This window comes from Euleptes europaea, chromosome 5 (genome assembly GCF_029931775.1).
Source record: "Euleptes europaea isolate rEulEur1 chromosome 5, rEulEur1.hap1, whole genome shotgun sequence".
NCBI classification, from domain to species: Eukaryota; Metazoa; Chordata; class Lepidosauria; order Squamata; family Sphaerodactylidae; genus Euleptes; species Euleptes europaea.
In genome coordinates this window covers 77,228,516-77,247,932 of record NC_079316.1, presented here as the reverse complement: position 1 = coordinate 77,247,932, position 19,417 = coordinate 77,228,516, and the positions used below count along the sequence as shown (strand labels likewise).

Sequence of the window (19,417 nt, the reverse complement as noted above, 5' to 3'; positions counted from 1 at the left end):
GAAACCAACCCGGTTCACCAGATTAGCGTCCGCGGCTCATGTGTAGGAGAATGTGTGGGGAATCAAACCCAGTTCTCCAGATTTGAGTCCACCACTCCTAACCGCCGCTCTTACCACTACACCACGCTGGCTCTCAGCTGCGACTTGACAGCAAGCAAACAAAAAACAAAACACCTATATTCAGCATAGTTTTCTATAGATATATCAAGTCCCCTGGTAATTATTAAATATTAACGAACAAGATGCTTGAAAATCAAATTGTTCTGCAATGCCTGTTTTCACTCAGATTCGTTTCCCTATAGCAGTGATGGCGAACCTTTTAGAGACCGAGTGCCCAAACTACAACCCAAAACCCACTTATTTATCGCCGAGTGCCAATGCGGCAATTTAACCTGAATACTGAGGTTTTAGTTTAGAACAGGGGTGGGGAACCTTTTTTCTGCCAAGGGCCATTTGCATATTTATAACATCGTTCGGGGGCCATACTGGGCGTAGATCTCCTGTTGTGTGTGTGTGGGGGGAAGCTAGGGTTGCCAGGTCCTCTTCACCACTGGCGGGAGGTTTTGGGGGTGAAGCCTGAGGAGGGCGGGGTTTGGGGAGGAAGACTGCACAGCCATAAAGCCCAATGGCCAAAGTGGCCATTTTCTCCAGGGGAACTGATCTCTATTGGCTGGAGATCAGTTGTAATAGCAGGAGATCTCCAGCCACCACCTGGAGGTTGGCAACCTTAGGGGAGGCTATGCAGAGAAGGCTTGGAGGGTGCCTCAGCTCCCCCAGGTCTTCCCCCTCCTCCCAGGTGGGAAGGCAGCCAGCGGTGGGCCCAGGCAACCAAGGTGCCAGGGGGGCGCAGCTTGCAGCCTGCGGTCGATCTGCAGGGAAGGAAAGAAGGAAGGAAAGAAAGAAAGAAAGAAAGAAAGAAAGAAAGAAAGAAGGAAAGAAGGAAGGAAGGAAAGAATGAAGGACAGAAAGAAGGAAGGAAGCAGGGAAAGAAGGAAGGAAAGAAGGAAAGGAAGGAAGGAAAGAAAGTAGGAAGGAAGGAAGGACAGAAAGAAGGAAAGAAAGGGAAGAAGGAAGGAAGGAAAGAAGCAAGGAAGGAAAGAATGAAGGACAGAAAGAAGGAAGGAATGAAGGACAGAAAGAAGGAAAGGAGGAAGGAAGGGAAGAAAGGAGGACAGAAAGAAGGAAGGAATGAAGGACAGAAAGAAGTAAGGAAAGAAGGAAAGAATGAAGGACAGAAAGAAGGCAGAAAGGAAGCATGGAAAGAAGGAGAGAGAGAGAAAGAAAGAAAGAAAGAAAAGGAGAGAGAAAAAGAGGGGGGGAAAGAGACAGAAAAAGAGGAGAGAAAGAATGGGAGAGTGACAGAAAAAGGAAGAAAAGAGAGAAAAGCCTTCACACACACACACAGCCGGCTCCCTGCGACCGGGCTTCAGCCTTCCCACCTCTCCCCCACCCCCACCCCCAAGTCCACAAAAGTCCTCCACCTGATCGGCTCCCACGCGGATGCTCCGGCCCCGGGAGGGAGCGATTGGCTTTTTCCTCTTCTTCCCCCCTCCCTCCCTCTGCGGCGGCCGAGAGAGGTTTCAACCCCTGTGCCGCGCGGCGTGCAGGGACGCTTCGCCTTCCCGGCTTGGGGGAAGCGTCTTCCTCCCTCCCGCCTCCCGCCTCCTCTTGCCGATGGCGAGAGGGGATTTAAAGGGGCCGCAGCGTTCCTGCACGCTGCGGCTTCAGAGAGGGCCGTGCTGCGCTGCGTTTCTCTTGCAGCTGCAGCGGAGCCCAGTCTGGGCCAGGAGCCTTCTTACTCCTCCTCCCAGAGGCTCCGGGGGCTGCTTGGGCGCAAGTCCCGCCAGCCGCCACCGCAGCACGCCCCCCCCCACCGCACGGGCCGCTCCCGCTCCCCGGCTCCGCTTCACAGGCCGCTCGGCTGGGCTGCGCGCTGGGCAGAACCGGGGCAGCAGCGGCGGCGGCTCCTCTTGGCCGAGCAGGGGAGGCGCCGCAGGTGGCGGCCCGGCCTTCAGGGGCCTTTTGCAGCGGGCGGGCGGGCAGGCGGGCCCTGAGGGCGACCGCTGCCGGCTCGCCCGCTGTCCCCGCCCCCGTTCTGAAGCGCCTCCCAGTCCGACCTCGGCGTGAGGAGCCAATCCGGAGTCGCTGCGGACCGCCCGTGGCGTGGGGCCAGGCAAAGCCGCGCCTCAACCCCTCGCCTCCAGCCCGGGAAGGGAAGGGGAAGGAAGGCTGCTTCCCCGGGGGGTGAGTGGAGGCGGCCGGGCGCGTGCCGGCAGAGAGGGCTACGCGTGCCAGAGTCGGCACGCGTGCCATAGGTTCGCCAACACGGCCCTATAGAATGACATTGATAATTTCTTCACAATCTTAAACAAGCAACAATTCAAGTATCTTTATATTTGTGTAGTTGGAAGCATTCATCACGGTAGCTGGTCGGGTGGCCACTGTTGGTGAATACTTGCAGCTTGCTGTGCCCTAGTTTGATAGGGTTGCCAGGTTGCTGGGAATCCACTGGGCTCCTCAGAGTGGCAACTGCACACGTGCTTTTTTGGGGGTTGAGCAGTATCAGCGCAGTCCTGAGTCTGCAGGTATGGTGCCATGGCGGGGAGAGGCGCAGCAATGGTGCAGTCGGGAGGCCTCCTAAGGGTCCAGAGTGCTTGCATGGTGGTCAATGGGCTACGCCAGGTCAATGCCTGGTGTAACTTTTCGGCGGCAAAAGTGGGCATTCCTGGCCTGAAAGGGCCTTAGGAGGCCTCCTAGCTGTCGGAACGCCCCAGAGAACGCGGCCACCACCGGCCGCTGGCTCACCACTCCGGTACTGGTGTGGCCCTTGCGCTGGTGCGGCTTCGCCTTCCCTCTCCGCTGCCTGCTGCCGCAGGAGTAACTCGACTTACGCCGGTGCCCAGGCCGTTTGCGCTGGCGCGAGGCCCTGAGGGCCTCTTAAGCACTTTCGCCACCAAAGCTCTGGAATGAGCTGTAAAGCATCCCGTTGTGATGTGGCGCTTCTGGGAATAACCCACAAGTGATGTAATCGTGTTGTGCAGCCGTGTGCAGGCCCCAGCCCTGCCCCGAAAATCTCCTGCCGGTGGAGAGGAAGGATCTGGCAACCCTATAGGTTCATCATGGGCAGTTCATGCAAGCATTTGCATGCATGCACTGCTTTAGTGCCAGAGCAGACAGTGGCATTCATCAACTGGTGGCATTTACCATATTGGCACATGCTGAGAACTTACTTGATCAAACGGCAGTTCCCAGATGACAATACAAGAATGTTCAAGTCATTTGTGACCCAATTTAGATTACATAATAAACACCAGCAAGCATTTGCTGCACATTTTAGAGCACTTAATAAAAATCAGACTTTTTCTTTAATGTTTGGTGATGTGCACAATTTGTGATCAAATTGCAATTCACAAAGAGTGTTAGTCATTGTTGCCTAAAACCCAACTTTTTGGCCTGTAAGGTGTGAATTTTGATAAAAAGGCAAAAACCAAAAGGGATATTAAACATTAACAGAATAACAATGCAATCCTAATCAGGTCTATTCAGAAGTAAGCCTCACTAATTTTAATAAGATTGTGGCCTTATTGTGGCATCTGCTCAAGAGTAAACATGACTCTTGCAATAAATCAGTCTGTTATCTTAGTTACATTGGAAAGGCCTAAGGCTCAGACATGTCACATCAAACTAGAGTTTGGCATTATGTGTGAATCAGTCCAAAATCCCCTGGAAGATGATTTCATAGAAATTCCACTGAGTGAGGTGAGCTCATCTTGTTTGGGGTTAGCTTTACATCGCTCATACACACATATGCAATGAGTTGTGCAGGGCTTGTCAAAGGTATTTTCTGGCCCTAGGCAAAGTAAATTTTTGCTCTCTTCCCCATATGCGCTATGGAATGCTAAGCAACATACCAGTTGCTCACTAAATGATGCAGAGTTTTAGCTAGGATCTATTTTCTTATTGTCCTTTTCAATGCTTGCCGGTTCTTTTCTTCCTCACCTTTAAAAATGTGTCCATGGAGCAGGTGGCCTGTGCGATCAGAGCGCTGTCTTGATCATGTCCCCAGGGATGCAGAATATATCACCCAGTTTCTGTGTATTGGTTCAATAGTATAGGCAGCACTTCTCCCTCCAAGACACATCTGCAGCTGAGGCAGGCACCCCAGAGTATTTCACCCCCAGGTGACAGCCTCATATGCCTCTATTATTGGGCCAGCCCTGGTGCTGTGAAAACATACATTTCATCAGTAGATATTTCACTGTTGAAAGGGCATTGCCAAAGAGGTCCTTGTTTTTGCCGTAGATAGAAATCACTGTTCCTAGCCAGTCCCGTGCAATCCATTTATGACTGTGTTATTAATGCAATGTGGGAATAGGGAACAGGGTTTTTTTTTGGGGGGGGGTGCTGAGGTAATTGTCATGGCATGTGAATAATCAATATAGCTAATTCTTAACATGGCTAAATCTGTGAAAACTTAAATCCAGAGACTGGCGCCGTGAACAGACATGACAGATATTTCTGCACACCTGAAAAAGCCCTAAGCCAGCAGAAAAATCTGAAATCTACAAATGATATACAGTTTTAAATATTGGGTGATTAAAACCCCCAGAAATAAAAGAAGCAGCACCTGTAACTTTATGAAATGAATGCCCTTAGATGTTATTGCTAGGCAACCTCTATAGTATTGTCAGCCTTCAAGCCTTGGTTTCTGTCAGTAAAAGGGAGGGGGGGGGGAACAGGTTCCTTTCAAGGGTTGTTGTGTTGGCCTTTGAGGGAGCCAGACCAAACAGCAATCACCGGGTGACTTGCTACCACCTGACTTGCATGACTCACCCAGGCTTGGCTGCTTTCTACTGTTCAACAGTGGCCACCCTACGAAAAGTCAGTGTGGTGTAAAGCTGTTTGTTTCGAAATAACTTTTTTTTCAAATTGCTAGTGCTACCTTCTGAACAACATGAATTGCTTCGATACATTTCACACGGCTGCACAGACAACAGTAAATCGGTCCACAGATGTGTGCCAGATCAAACAGAGCCTAATGGATCCTATGCAAGCTTTCAGCTAAAAGGACCCTGGTAGCAAGTATGCTTGCATGCCCAGAGGCTTTACATGCGACAAATGCTGTTCAGGAGAAATCATGGGCAGCTGATGAAGCATTAAAGGGGAAATAGATTTGTACCGCATCAAGAGGTGGATAAGGAGACATGTACTTATCCATATTTTGCAGGACAATCCAGTGTTGTGTTTTAGAGGCTTACTTGACAGGCCCACAGCCATTAACATGAGCTCTTGCTTCAGCAGTTCCCGCGTGGTATAGTGGTTAAGAGCGGTGGTTTGGAGCGGTGGACTCTGATCTGGAGAACTGGGTTTGATTCCCCACTCCTCCACATGAGCAGCGGAGGCTAATCTGGTGAACTGGATTTGTTTCCACACTCCTCCACATGAAACCAGCTGGGTGACCTTGGGCTAGTCACACTCTCAGCCCCACCTACCTCACATAGTGTCTGTTGTGGGGAAGGGAAGGGAAGGTGATTGTAAGCCGGTTTGATTCTTCCTTAAGTGGTAGAGAAAGTTGGCATATAAAAACCAACTCTTCTGCTTCTGCTTCTTCTTCCTCCTGTATGTGGAAGGGGTCACTAATTTGGCTGTTCTACATTCACTAGGCTTTACTGTGCATGCCCAGATTGGCATGCCTTTCATTGCTCTTTGAGAAGTCTTAAAGAACGTCTACACAAAAAGGTCAAAACAATAATTGATTCTTGGATGGCATTTGTTTCCCCAAGCCTCACCAGTTACGCTGCCATATCTGTCTGCACAGACATCATAAAAGCCATAGTTGTCTGATTATAATATCATAAGTATAATATTATAGTAATGGTAATGCAGTTTAATCCAGTGTAATGGTCTGGGAGTTGATTATAACTGAAGCAGAGCACTTCACTGCTGGTCGAGCCGGTCTTCCCATTAATATACTGATTTTGCAGTTGTATAGCTTTATCTGTATTAATAAGCAAAATTAAAACCTCCATGATGTCACTTGAAGAACATTATTGAATATTGACTAATAATCAATAAGACGCAAACAGCAAATGTACTTAAATTCATCACAGAGTTAAGGGAAGGCATCATATGCAGGTGGATGTCCGCTAGGGACGCTGAGCTGAGCACCACGTCTCTTGGGGGCTCCCAAGGGAACCAGAATTCGTTCAAATCTAGGGTGTAATTCTGCACCCCTACCCGATCCTAAATAGTGGATTGGGAAACAGGATTTCCCCTGCTGCCCATGAAGTGCGGTTTGACCCCCAGTTTTGCTGAGAGAGCCATCGGACGACTCTCAGAATCCTGGATGAGGTCCCGCCTGGCCTGAGGGGAAACCATTGCCGGGAACGTCTCTCTGGAATTAGGCTCAGCTCTCCCCTACCTATTACCATCTAAGCAACGATACATAAGCAAGAATACCTACTCTTCTAAAATCTGAGTAAGTAACAAGAACTCTTTTGTTTTTCCTGGAATTGGAAGTCCCAAAGGAGTGGAAAAAATATCTATAGAATCCGTATCTCCCCATCTGAGGTTTGGATGACTCTTTGACAATTAAAAACATTGGATAAGCCGGCAGGATTTTAATCAAATTGATTGGTGGATAGACATAACAATTGGGACCTTTTGAATGACATTATATCCACCAATCAGAAACTCAGAAGTGTAAAGGGGAGGGACGAGCAGATTCCCCCCCACTTCCGGGAGGAGGCTTTTCTGAGTAAACAAATTTTCAAGCCTCGTCTTATCCGGAAGCATCAGCTATCGTCTGCCATTGCGAGAATACTACGGGATTTGAGACCGGATGTGTGGCACCACTGTGTAACTGGCAAATACTTCCCAAGTTCCTAGGCAAAAGGAAGGAACAGCAGGCGTGCGACCTTATATCTTGTCCCCTGTAACACCACTTTACAACTCACAACGTATACCTGTCTGGATTTTACAAATTAAACCTCAACAAACTACCAGAAGTAGCAACCATGGAAAGTGAGACTAAATTCATGGACAGACTAGTCTGTCTGACAAACAATATCTACGAACTTGTCAATCGGAAACTGGATGTAATTTCGGGAGATCTCAAGGATATAAAAGACCGAATTATGACAATGAGATTAGAGATGAGAGAAGGAAGCTCCCCAAACGACAAACCATTAAAAGAAGAATTAAATTCTGTAAAGAAGATGGAGAGCTATGAAGGACTACCAAAGGATATACATCTGCAAGAAGAAATTGAACCAACCCAAATGACAACTATGGATATGAACGTAAGAGACTTTGACTTTTGTTTGTATGATTTACCTGATGAAGTTTTCAAAGTTAACTGGGAGAATTTAAAAGGGCAAAAAGCTGGAAATACCGGGATTTTTCTTCTCGCCTTAGGGATGGAAGAAAACATGCTGCAGATTTACTATCCCCCATCAATTTTTACAGAGGGAATTGCACTAACAACTTCCATGGATGCCCTTCAACGTTTAAAGCTACTGGGAAAAAGAGGAAGATGCTAGAAATTTAAGATAAAGAGACTGGGTCAAAGGGTTAGTTTTTCTTGGGATTTAATTAAAAAGGACTGATTAAATGGCTTGGCTCTGACAAAAACAGAATAATTAATGGAATTAACATAACTGATTAGATATGTGGGAGAAATGGAGGAATCATAATGATATTCATTCTCAAAGGAAGTTAAAAATGATACTTATTATCTAATCCATTTTTATTATAAAAATAGTGCTTTTTATTTCTGTTCTTTTTTCTTTTTCTTTTCTTTTTCTTTATTGGAATATAGATAAATGAAATAGCAAATACTTAGATTATGAGTAATGTTAAATAAAGAAAAAAATATCTTATAAACGTTTCTAACAATATTAGGATTAGAATCTTAAACAAAGGAGATTACAAATAAATGACAAGATTGAGGGAGGTGTAGGGGAAGTCTTTATATTTTATTTTTTATCTATATATGTATGTATTTTCAACAATTGTTTATTAGAATTTATACTCTGATGTTTACCTATATTGATTGTTGAATACCTTGTCTAATTAGTATAGAAAAATAATAATAAATTTTTTTTTAAAAAAAGGGAAGGCATCATATGCTAGATTCATCGTCTGTGGTTAATGTGGTTCACAAATTTATCCCTAGTAGGAAAGCAGTAATAAAAACAGCGCTGATCTGAAAATGCTGTTAATTTAACCGAGTGACTTAAACAGAGCATGCATTTCTTGGGGTGGGGGTGGGGAGGAACTGTCCTTGCTTCAGTTACGAAATAAAAGATTTGTGCAATATTAATTCATGTCATTTATTAATGAAACCGTACAACGTGTTTCATAATTTACATATGTCCAGAAACACTTAGATTGCGACAAATGGTTATGCACCTAAGAAGTGGAAACCGAGCAGCTGCTTTGCATGAGTGCTGCAGTAACAAACCTGTTGCTAAAAATAGTATTGCACCATTGCATTGGTTTGCCTAACTGAATTCTTCTTTGCGGAACTGAGCATGCACAAATCGGCCAGGGAGCTGTCACATCGATTGTGCTTGGCATACAGTCCTCAGTGGTATATACTGCTTCTGATCATGGTGGCTCCATTTAAGTGTCTTGACTGAAAACCATTGAGTGTCCTGCCCTCCATGAATTTGCCTAATTGCATATCTTTTCAAACTTGTTGTCACAACGTGTTGCAATCTTTTCATGGAATCGTCCTTTAATGGAATTCATTCACAGAACGATCTAGAGCAGTGGTTCCCAAACTTTTCAGGCCACCACCCCCTTGGTTCCACAAACTCAACCCCAGCGTCCCCTACCCTATCCAACAACACAGTTGAAGGGGCTCACCTCTAGCACCCCCTGCTGCCCCCTTGCCTCTTGGTGCCCCCCTAGGTGATCCCACTGTCCCCCAGGGGGTGGTACTGCCCACTTTGAGAACCACTGATCTAGAGTCAATGCATAATAGCCTAGTCTGGCGGCATCTGGGAGCTTCTCTTTGGAGTGTTGAATGTGCACAAGCAGATCTTTCTCCAGAATTAATGCCAGGGATGAATGGGTGTGTGCACAAGAACCAGCCTTTAGAGACCTTTCCTAAGTGACATTTTTAACCTCAGAGGAGTCCTAATGGGTCTCTCCTCTTCAGGGATAACTGACTACCTGTCATTTTTACCTGTTCATTTTTAAGAGATACTCATTGCTGAGATGCAAGAACCATTTTAGGCCTTCAGAAGTAGTCTTCTGCCCATCATTGATTCATAGGGTCGCCATTAGTTGGAAGCAACTTGACAGCACTTAGCACACACATGAAATCAAAATATATTATGGCCCTGGCTCCTTATCTCTCGCAACTTGATGCCCACTGAGTTAGAAGAGCCTTCACTCTGGCAAGATGTGAGGCTATGCCCCCTCGCCAAGACTGGAAGGCAAATATTTAAAAAAGCATATCTAGAGAGTATCCATGCACTATGGGTGAAGTGGAGGCCATGATACGTGTTTTTTTCTGATGCCCATATTATAGTGGATTGAAGGTTAGGCTTGTTTATCCTATAATAGCTAAATTCACGGAAAGTTCGGAAGCTGGAAAAGTTATTAACTGGCGAAAATCCCATGATCTTGAAACACGTGGGCAAATGTTGTGCTTGTGTGCTAAAAGCCCAGAGCAATTGTAATAGGTGTACAGGAATTGTAATAGGTGTACAGATACTTCTCCATGTTTTACACTGTTATATTTGGGTTAATTAGTATTTTATCTGTATTTTATATGTTTTGTTAGCAGTTCTTGAAATGCACGGTTTTAGGTTTTTGGAAATGTAGTATAGAAATGCAATATGATATTTTCTGGTCTATGACTGCAGTAAATTATGATGTTGATGATGATGATGATGATGATGATATGCCTGTAAGAAACGGCTGATTGGTGGCAAATGAATCTAGAATTTAGGGCACAACCTTTTAAAATTTTTTTGCTGCTATTCCTTAGATGTTTTTTAATCCTCAAAAATAACCACACGCGCTTTGAGGCAAGCTTTCAAAGGCCATGAGCATCATCTCTTTGTTTATGCAACACCTGCTTAGACTATTTTTTGTTTTGAGTGCTGATTTCTCTTGGTACAGGTGGCTGTTGAAAGTTATGCGAAATGCAGATAAGATGAAAAGGGTCTGCAGATGAGACACACTCCATTTTCCATATGACAGAGTAAACAGGATTCCATCTGGAAGGCAAAACTTGAACCAGTCACAGGAATCGCTGCAGCTCCCCACAGGTCCCTTCAGTATATGGGCCCTCCACACCCCATCATGACGCTAGGCCTTTAACGTGTTATGGATATTTTGACTAATCTATACAGGAGGAAAATGTGAATACTGTATTTCCATCTGTGTTGATGATAGCATTGTTGGTCTGATTATGGTTCGGGTGCATATTGGGTTATAATAGGGTTGCCAACCTCCAGGTAGTCAGAAAAGCGAAGGTACACAGTACCAGAGGTCAACAACAAGAATTTTGCCAAAGATGTGTATAAAATTTATGAAAAGTGAAATGCAAAAAATTATATTTGTGTCACAATATGATAGACAGTTCCTCAATACACCAGTACCTAATGTGTGAAAATATTTAACAGCTATTTACAAAGTCACACATCAAGAAATGAATTCACAGTAGGTGATGATTCTTAACAAATATAAGCAGAGCCACAGAGCCAAATTACAAAGAATTCTTCAGTACAAGAAAGGAATGCTGGCTGATATTTCCTGTTTCGATTTCTTCATCAGTCCACCTGGCCCATAGCTACTGAAATCAAAAATTTCCAGCAGATTCAAAATATTAATAAGTAATCAATGAGAAGCATCTTGGTTCATGTTTTTGGGTTGATAAATGTTATTCATTATGTGTGCTGGTAAATGTGGGAGATGCTGGGATTACAACTGATCTCCAGTTGATAGAGATCAGTTCCCCTGAAGAAAATGGCTGCTTTGGCAATTGGACTCTGTGGCATTGAAGTCCCTCCCCTCTTCGAACCCCGCCGTCCTCAGGCTCCATCTGCCCCCCCAAATTTCCAGGCAGTTCCCAACCCAGAGCTGGCAACCCTAGGTTGGAAAGGACTTTCGGCAGAATGGAGCACACAGAATGGATCTATACTGCCCCCCTCTTCATATCACAGTGCAGGGGGCTCTATTGGGAAGGGGGAATTGAAAGAAATCACAAGTCCCCTCTTGTGTGCGAGCAGAAACTCTCCTCTATTCACACAGGTTTGGATCCAACTCATTCCAAGATACTCTGCTGGGTATGGCTTCTCTTTGCATAAATCTTCGGTCCTTCGCAGTAACATGATCTAAAATTAACTAACAAGAGTATTTGCCCAAACAGACTTGTGTTTGCCACGCATTATAGAAGAGTTATAAAACCAATTCATATTTGAATACCTGATTCTTTTCACCTTTCATACTTAATATATATCAATAGGTGGCTGAATGACTCATAAGCCTGTTGGACGGTTTTCTTTGTGATATGTGGGTATAGGCTGTGGAGCCGAGATTTAGTTTCGCACGGAAATGTGTTAAAATTGTCTTAGAGGTTTGTGACACCATTTTCACTATGCAAATCTTTGCCTCCGGATACGTGAATGTTTCACACTCCCTGTGAAATGTAGAGTAGATTACAAATCTATGGAGAGCACGTGTGCTCTTCAGAGGCAGGAGAGTAAAGCTGTACTTTTCCATTAGGTCTGTCCCACATCTTATTACCTTCCCCACTCAGTGATTTTAGTGAACTGAGCTTGTCAGATCAATGGATATCCATAGCCACAGCATTCGTACCTGCTTATATCTCAAAGGTGATGGGGTACCAATGGAAAAGTGAAGAGTCTGTCCCTGATACAGAGGAGGGGAAAGCCATGAAATAAGTTAACACTTACATCAAATCTCTGAACTAATGAAATGTTGTGCGTTCGGTTACCCGCTGGAATGGAGTATGTGCAAAGACGCATGGCACTCACTGAAATACAGGATATATATTTTTTTAATCCTGGAGAGGAATTAGGATACAGCAGTTGCTTCAGGGTGGTTCTTTAGGGTTTCCAGTTCCAGGTTGGGAAATATCTGGAGTTTTGGGGGGTGGAGCCTGAGGAGAGTGGTCCTTGGAGAGGGGAGGGACTTCAATGCCATAGAGTCCAATGACCAAAGCGGCCATTTTCTCCAGGGGAACTGATCTCTGTCGCCTGGAGATCAGTTGTCATAGTGGGAGATCGGTTGGCAACCCTATGGTTCTTCATTCACAAGTTCACACAAGTTCACAAGGTTGGAAGAGACCACAAGGGCCATCCAGTCCAACCCCTCAAAATGTAATGGTAGATGAGATATATATAGGCAATAGGCTAGCACACGTTCCATTGTGTGATTCCTGCAGAAAGCAGCCATGATGAAGTGGCACACTGAGGAAGAGTAAGCTTCTGCTTATGAATAGGTGCTTAGAATTTTCAAGGCTTTGGCTTTATCTGATTGAAAATGAGGAAAGGGTTTGCAAAGATAAAGCAAGAGACCAGAACCAGTTTGATTTTGCATTGGCTCTCTACTAATAATGTGTGTGTATGTCTGTTAAGTGCCGTCAAGTCGCTTCCGACTCATGGCGACCCTATGAATGAAAGTCCTCCAAAATGTCCTATCTTTGACAGCCTTGCTCAGCTCTTGCAAATTGAAGGCTGTGGCTTCCTTTATTGAGTCAATCCATCTCTTGTTGGGTCTTCCTCTTTTCCTGCTGCCCTCAACTTTTCCTACTAATAGTACTGATTCAAAATGTTGCAAGTTTAATCATTATCATCGTTTGCTGGCCTCCCCATCCTCCCCCCAACTTGGTTTGGGGGTCCACTGCCAACTGGGTCTGTCTAGTAGTTGTGATCTGGAACTAAATGCCATCTTGTTCACTGTATTATATGATAAAGGCAATTTAAAGTATGTTTTAATATATGTTTTAATGTATGTTTTAATTGACGTTTTGTGATTGTGTTGTGACTTGCTCTGAGCTCGGCTTGCCGGGAATGAGGGCGGGATATAAATGCAATAAATAAACAAGCAAGCAAGCAAACAAACAAATAAATAAATGTCCATAAAAAGGAACTATGTACATACTCCAGTAAAGACCAAGTTTAAAAGTGGCGCTAGATAGCAATGTACAATCAAGGACTTGTGGAGGGCGTCTCATTTTCCTCTCCCCCACTGTTGCCTCTTTCCCTTCCCTGAAAGTCCCCATAGACTGTGCCTCTGAGTTCAACCTGGGAACATACTCATTTTGTTGAGCGGATTCTTGCTGGGGAACTCCTTGTAACGATGTTGTGGGGTCCCAGTTCAGGATAGGACCATCGGGGTACAGGAGGAGGGACTCCTCCCCCCACAGCTCTATAATTAATTATAGTTTGAAATATATTTAACTGCTCTCCACTAAGGATACTCAGTGGGGGACGACGACAATTCGTCTCCAAAATCAAGTGTAAAATCTTTATAAACAGCCTTTCGCCTTTTGTGTAAGAGGTGACTTGTTGAGCGTAAGCTATCAGAATAATTAAGAGGGCTAAGGAATGCTATTGTTTTCACAAGAAACTACAAAATCTTCCTTACAAATCCCATACGAACATAAGAAAGGCCATGCTGGATCAGACCCAGGCCCATCAAGTCCAGCAGTCTGTTCACACAGTGGCCAACCAGGGGCCTCTAGGAAGCCCACAAACAAGACGGCTGCAGCAGCATCCTGCCTGTGTTTCACAGCACCTAATATAATAGGCATGTTCCTCTGATCCTGGAGAGAATAGGCATGCACCATGACTAGTATCCATTTTGACTAGTAGCTATGGATAGCCCTCTCCTCCATGAACATGTCCACTCCCCTCTTAAAGCCTTCCAAGTTGGGCAGCCACCATCCCATCTGGGGCAGGATCCCACTGTTTGAAGTTCTGCTTTAATCAACTGTTGCATATGGTCATGTGAATTTGCTGCATCTAATTTGTGTTTAAATTTATAATATATTCTTAAGCTTTTACAACCATCCCCCCCCCCTGAATTGTCATGCCCAAAGCCTTATTGGATTTAGTGCACTGCTGCTGTCACAACTATGCTACACTGAAGACATGTTAGTTGGAGAAAATGGTTCTCTACATGGGCAGCACCTGCTTGTTAAGGCTGCGTCTCGTAAAACTCTCTACATTTATTTGGCTGCTACGAATCATCTCAAATGATAAGATGTTTGAGTCAAAAGTGAAAGACAGCTTTCTCTGACAACTGACAAAAAAAGTAAAACTCCCTATTGTTCCCAGCAACTTTAGGATTTTCTATTTCTGGAATAATCACATCTTCTGGGGAGATGTATTGTCGTTTTTAGAAATGCTGTGCATTCAACACGAAAAGTCACATTGTGTCACTATGTTTTGAGAGAGGGGAAGGAGGGAGAAGCTTTGCAGTTGTTCTCTGATTGTAATTTTAGTGATCTGGCTCCACCAAAAAGAAACCAAAAGTCTACAGCCACAGAATTGGTTGGATATTTTGAATTAAGGTGTGCAGTTCACTCTTCCTTATGTCTGTCTTTGGTGTGTACACATCTGTCCACTCTCTTTCCTTCTTTACTAGGTTCTCTGCTTGCTGAAACTGCCCCCCAAAACATCAGAAAACTCAATATGTAGGTAGGGTTGCCAGGTCCCTCTTTGCCACTGCCGGGAGGTTTTTGGAGCGGAGCCTGAGGAGGGCAGGTTTTGGGGAGGGGAAGGACTTCAATGACATAGAGTCCAATTGCCAAAGCAGACATTTTCTCCAGGTGAACTGATTTCTATTGGCTGGAGATCAGTTGTAATAGCAGGAGATCTCCAGCTAACACCTGGAGGTTGGCAAGCCTAAGTGTAGGGCTTTTCCACCACTGCAAAAACCCATTGGGCAAGTTGACAGTGACATCCTAGGCAGAAATACACCCTTCTAAGCCCATTGACTTCCAACCTAAGCATAGTTACACCCTTGACTTCAATCCTGAACAGATAGACTTATCGTAAACTGAGTTAGTTTATAGGGCCACTGACTTCAATTGATTTAGTCCATGGGTTTAGAAAGGTGTAACTCTGCTTAGGATGGCACTGTTAACTTAGCTGTATAAGCATTACAACTTTCAGCGGGAAAGTTAGGTTCTTGCTGAAGTCTTTCCCATTAAAATAACTTAATTGTGGCTGGAGTGCTGAAACGTCCCTTTGTGATGTGGTGCTTCTGGGTTTACCTCCACAGGTGACGTAATCGTGTCGTACGCTACTGTGTGCGATCACCGCCCCAGTCCAGCCCCCGAAAACCTCCTGCCAGTGGAGAGGGGGACCTGGAAACCCTAATTATCCCAGTACTATAATTTTCGAGTTGCTTTGCCTGAAGATCCAGGCAACTTCAACATGATTCAAGTGATATACAAACACTCTTCCCTTCCTCTATTATTTTCCACCGTGGTTCTGGAATTAGCCCTGACCTGGATGGCCCAGGCTAGCCTGATCTCGTCATATCTCAGAAGCTAAGCAGGGTCAGCCCTGGTTAGTATTTGGATGGGAGACCACCAAGGAATACCAGGGTTGCTGTGCAGAGGAAGGCACTGGCAAACCACCTCTGTTAGTCTCTTGCCATGAAAACCCCCAAAAGGGGTCGCCATATGTCGGCTGCGACTTGACGGCACTTTACACACACACACACACACACACACACACACACAAAATGCAAAATGGAGTCATAAAGGAGCAGAAGCCAGTGGCTTATATGTTTATTTCCTCCCAGCACAAGTAATGACTGAGTGAACTGCTACAGATTCATGAACTTATCACAACCAAGCACAGCAGCCTTCTGGAGGCTGTGGATACAAAACATTGCAAGTCGCTTCCTGGAATCACCCCTTTTCTCCCTAAAGTGCTCCTTTTTGCCCAGCTCAGATGTTTGTACCAAACAGAGTCATGTTTCCATTTTACCAATTCATTCTTCAGTTCATTGCATTGTATGTATTAATCAGAATGGACTCTTCTGACAGTGGGTTGGCATGATTTGATTCTTCCAGTAAGTCTGTTTGTAAACACTGGACTTCTGTTTATACGACATTATTCAGAAATACCATTTCACAGATTATAATGATACACAAACATCCTTGGGTAACGTAAGGCAGAAAAGACTTCTCTGCAAGGCAAACAGAATGCTTCTGTCCATAAGCATCATTTGTACTGCTTGAGGGTGCTCATCAGCATCTTGAGATTTCATGGTTTCACTGAAAGAAAAGTTCATTTCTAGACTTCATAATTGCCACAATAAATGTGGAAGTGAAGGTGCAATCCTGTGCATCAATGCATTTCTGTAATACACATTCTTTTTTTAAATGTTCAACGTTTGTGTATACTATTAGAACCAATATTGGGTGAATATGTAAGAGAATCACAGAAAGAAGCGTATGAACAGAGTATACCCAACGTTTATGGTGCAGCTAAGAGCTGGACTTGCTGCAGTGCTTGACACAGGAATGTTGCTGAACATGGATGCTCCTGTAATGTGTGGCACCATTGACCTGTGTAATTCCTCACGCCCCAACAGTGAATTGTGTGGAACAGGAACAAGGAAACAGTGGTAGCGATGATATCACAGCACAGCTAAGTCTGCCCACATGTTAGAGGGAAAGGTGGAGAACGGAGTAGCTCCCCCTTTTTTGACAGCTCAATATGGAATGTCACATCTACTTCTACCATAACTCAAGTCTTCGCTGGTGTGGCTGTAATAATTCTAGGATGCAATTAGGAGCCGGGGAGTTCAGCCTGGTTCAAGAAAATGATATGCCAATTTTCTCCTTACGTGTAAATGAGTATGCAAATTAATTACAGACATTATGTGCAACGAAGCCTTCTCAGTGGTGGTCAAATGCTGATCTGAAGCCCCGCAGGAGACTTCTGGCTCAAAAGCAGCATAGTGGAAGGAATCAAAGGCATACTGTTGCCCTGTGAGAAATCTTTTGGCGGTGCTGATATTGTTTAAATGCTTCCTGCTTCCTTTCAGGTTGCCAGGGTTAGGCTTGAATCTTAGCTGAGCATCAAATGTTTAGAGCATGTGTCAAACATAAGGCCTGGGGGCTGGATCTGGACCCTTGAGGGCTCTTATCCCCGCGAGCCAGCCAAGGCAATTACCCCCCCACACTCCCGATCTGGGCTGGCGAGCCTGCTGCGGGTTCGCCAGTTGAGGCAGCTACCCGCCCCCCAGTCCCGAGGTGTCAATTATCAAAAACTGTTAAATAAAAGAAAATACTGTATGAGAGTTATTGTTTTAAGCATGCTTGTATTTTAAGTAAAAAATAATAATATCATTAATTGGCTTTGCCTGGGTCTTCTATAAAGTTTGTATCTCCGGTACCTGGCATTAAATTTTATGGTACACATGGCCCAGCCTGACCAAGTGACATTTACGTTATATCTGGCCCTCGTAACAAATGAGTTTGACACCCCTGATTTAGAGTCAATTTCAGACTCGATAAACTTGAATAATCCACAGGGAGGCAACTCAGATTTATAGAATGTGCAAGAATTGCAGTCAGATTTGCGGGGGGGGGGGGGTTGATGCTTCGTTCAGGAATTGGCAGCTTACGGATTATGACCTTCTGTTGTATGAATTGGCTGTGTGACACATGCCATAACAGTGGAAACAAAAAGACTGATGTAACATGAAATGTTAGGGTATGGCTACCAGTCAGCCACAGACCTGAAATTTTGAATCTGTCATGTGAAGTTTCACCCTAGGGTTGCTAGGTCCCTATTCACCACCGGCGGGAGGGTTTTGGGGTGGAGCCTGAGGAGGGTGGGGTTTGGGGATGGGAAAGACTTCAGTGCCCTAGAGTCCAATTGCCAAAGCAACCATTTTTTTCTGGTGAACTGATCTCTATCGGCTGGAGATTGGTTGTAATAGCAGGAGATCTCCAGCTAGTACCTGGAGGTTGGCAACCCTAGGTCACCATCACATGCCTTTGCTAAACAGAACATGGGCACTACTGGTCACATGTTAGATGCAGGGAAGGGAGTCTAGATTATAGCATCCCCAACTCCCCAATCCAGTTCTGTAAAAAGATATAACACTGGTATTCTGTTTGGCAGTGTGCCTGGGGTCCCAATCTGATAACCTTACACACTGCCCTATATAGTCCTTCAGTGTTGTGCATTAGAGTGCTGTCTGATTGCTTCTATAATCTGCCATGAGTCTCAGCAGGAAAGGTGGGCTATAAATGAAGCAAGCAAGCAAGCAAACAAACAAACAAAGGTATCCCGTAAGCAGCAAGACTGTCACAGGACCTTAATGTGCGGCGCTCTGTTGCGTGTCATGTTCCTGATCCTCTTTTAAGGCATAGATTATGTTTTAGGACTATTTCACATTTTACGAAGTACAAACACAATGGGGAAGTCAGATTGACAGTGAATAATGGAAATGCGGTAGGGAAGAATCTACTAAAAGTAGAAGAACAAATAGACCCATCCTCTCCCTGTACCATCCTAGATAGCTGGGGCCAAAGCTTTCCTGAATCCATTAGCCAGGTTGATCTGGGTCATTTGCTTATTGTGACAACAGCATTGATTTCATCCTCTGTGTGTGATTGATTTTACTCTACTTTTTGCACCCTCTCTATTGCTTGAATGGTAGAGTCAAACTTCTTTTAACCCAGCCTCACTGTTCTTTGTTCCTTTCTTGCATGGAGAGAAATGAAGGAATGGTGGGTGAAGACAAGCTGCAGTTCTCCATGCATTAATGCAGGCACTTAACTTATCCAGAGTTAGTTTTCTTTCTGCTAACCAGGATTCTGTGCCTGGATTCAGAATTCTGGTTGACAATGCTGGCTTGGGGAGTGGGGAGTTCAACTCCAGTTAAGTGGCTCACCTACACTTTTATGGCACAGAACTGGTGTTAAGTCTCAAACCACCTGGAGACAGTAGTGGGATTTGTGGTTTATTGAACCAGGAATCAAAACCAGGTCCAGATCTAAAAAGAAGAGGCTAGATGGCCATCTGTCAGCAATGCTGATTCTATGACCGTAGGCAGATCATGAGAGGGAGGGCACCTTGGCCATCTTCTGGGCATGGAGTGGAGGTTGCTGGGTGTGTGTGTGGGGGAGGTAGTTTGGAATTTCCTGCATTGTGCAGGGGGTTGGACTAGATGACCCTGGTGGTACCTTCCAACTCTATGATTTTGTGATTCTAAACCATACTTCACTGTCTGGTGAAGTGATCTGTGCAATGTTTCTTTGGAAACTAATAAGTTTTTTCTTTTTTTGTTGCAGTGAACTTTGATCACTTTCAGATTCTTCGAGCAATTGGGAAGGGAAGCTTTGGCAAGGTAAGAGAAAAAGCTGGTAATTTGTGGGGGATGGAAATGTAGGTGA

The 19,417-nt window shown here is 44.8% G+C and overlaps 1 protein-coding gene across 1 annotated transcript in view; it reads left to right on the top strand.

The window, feature by feature from the left end:
- Positions 1 to 19,417, top strand: part of STK32C (serine/threonine kinase 32C) — a 224,667-nt gene that overhangs the window by 98,133 nt on the left and 107,117 nt on the right. The window contains exon 2 of the mRNA XM_056849782.1: positions 19,316 to 19,371. Coding sequence (XP_056705760.1) covers positions 19,316 to 19,371 — 56 coding nt within the window. The remainder of the gene's footprint in view (positions 1 to 19,315; positions 19,372 to 19,417) is intronic.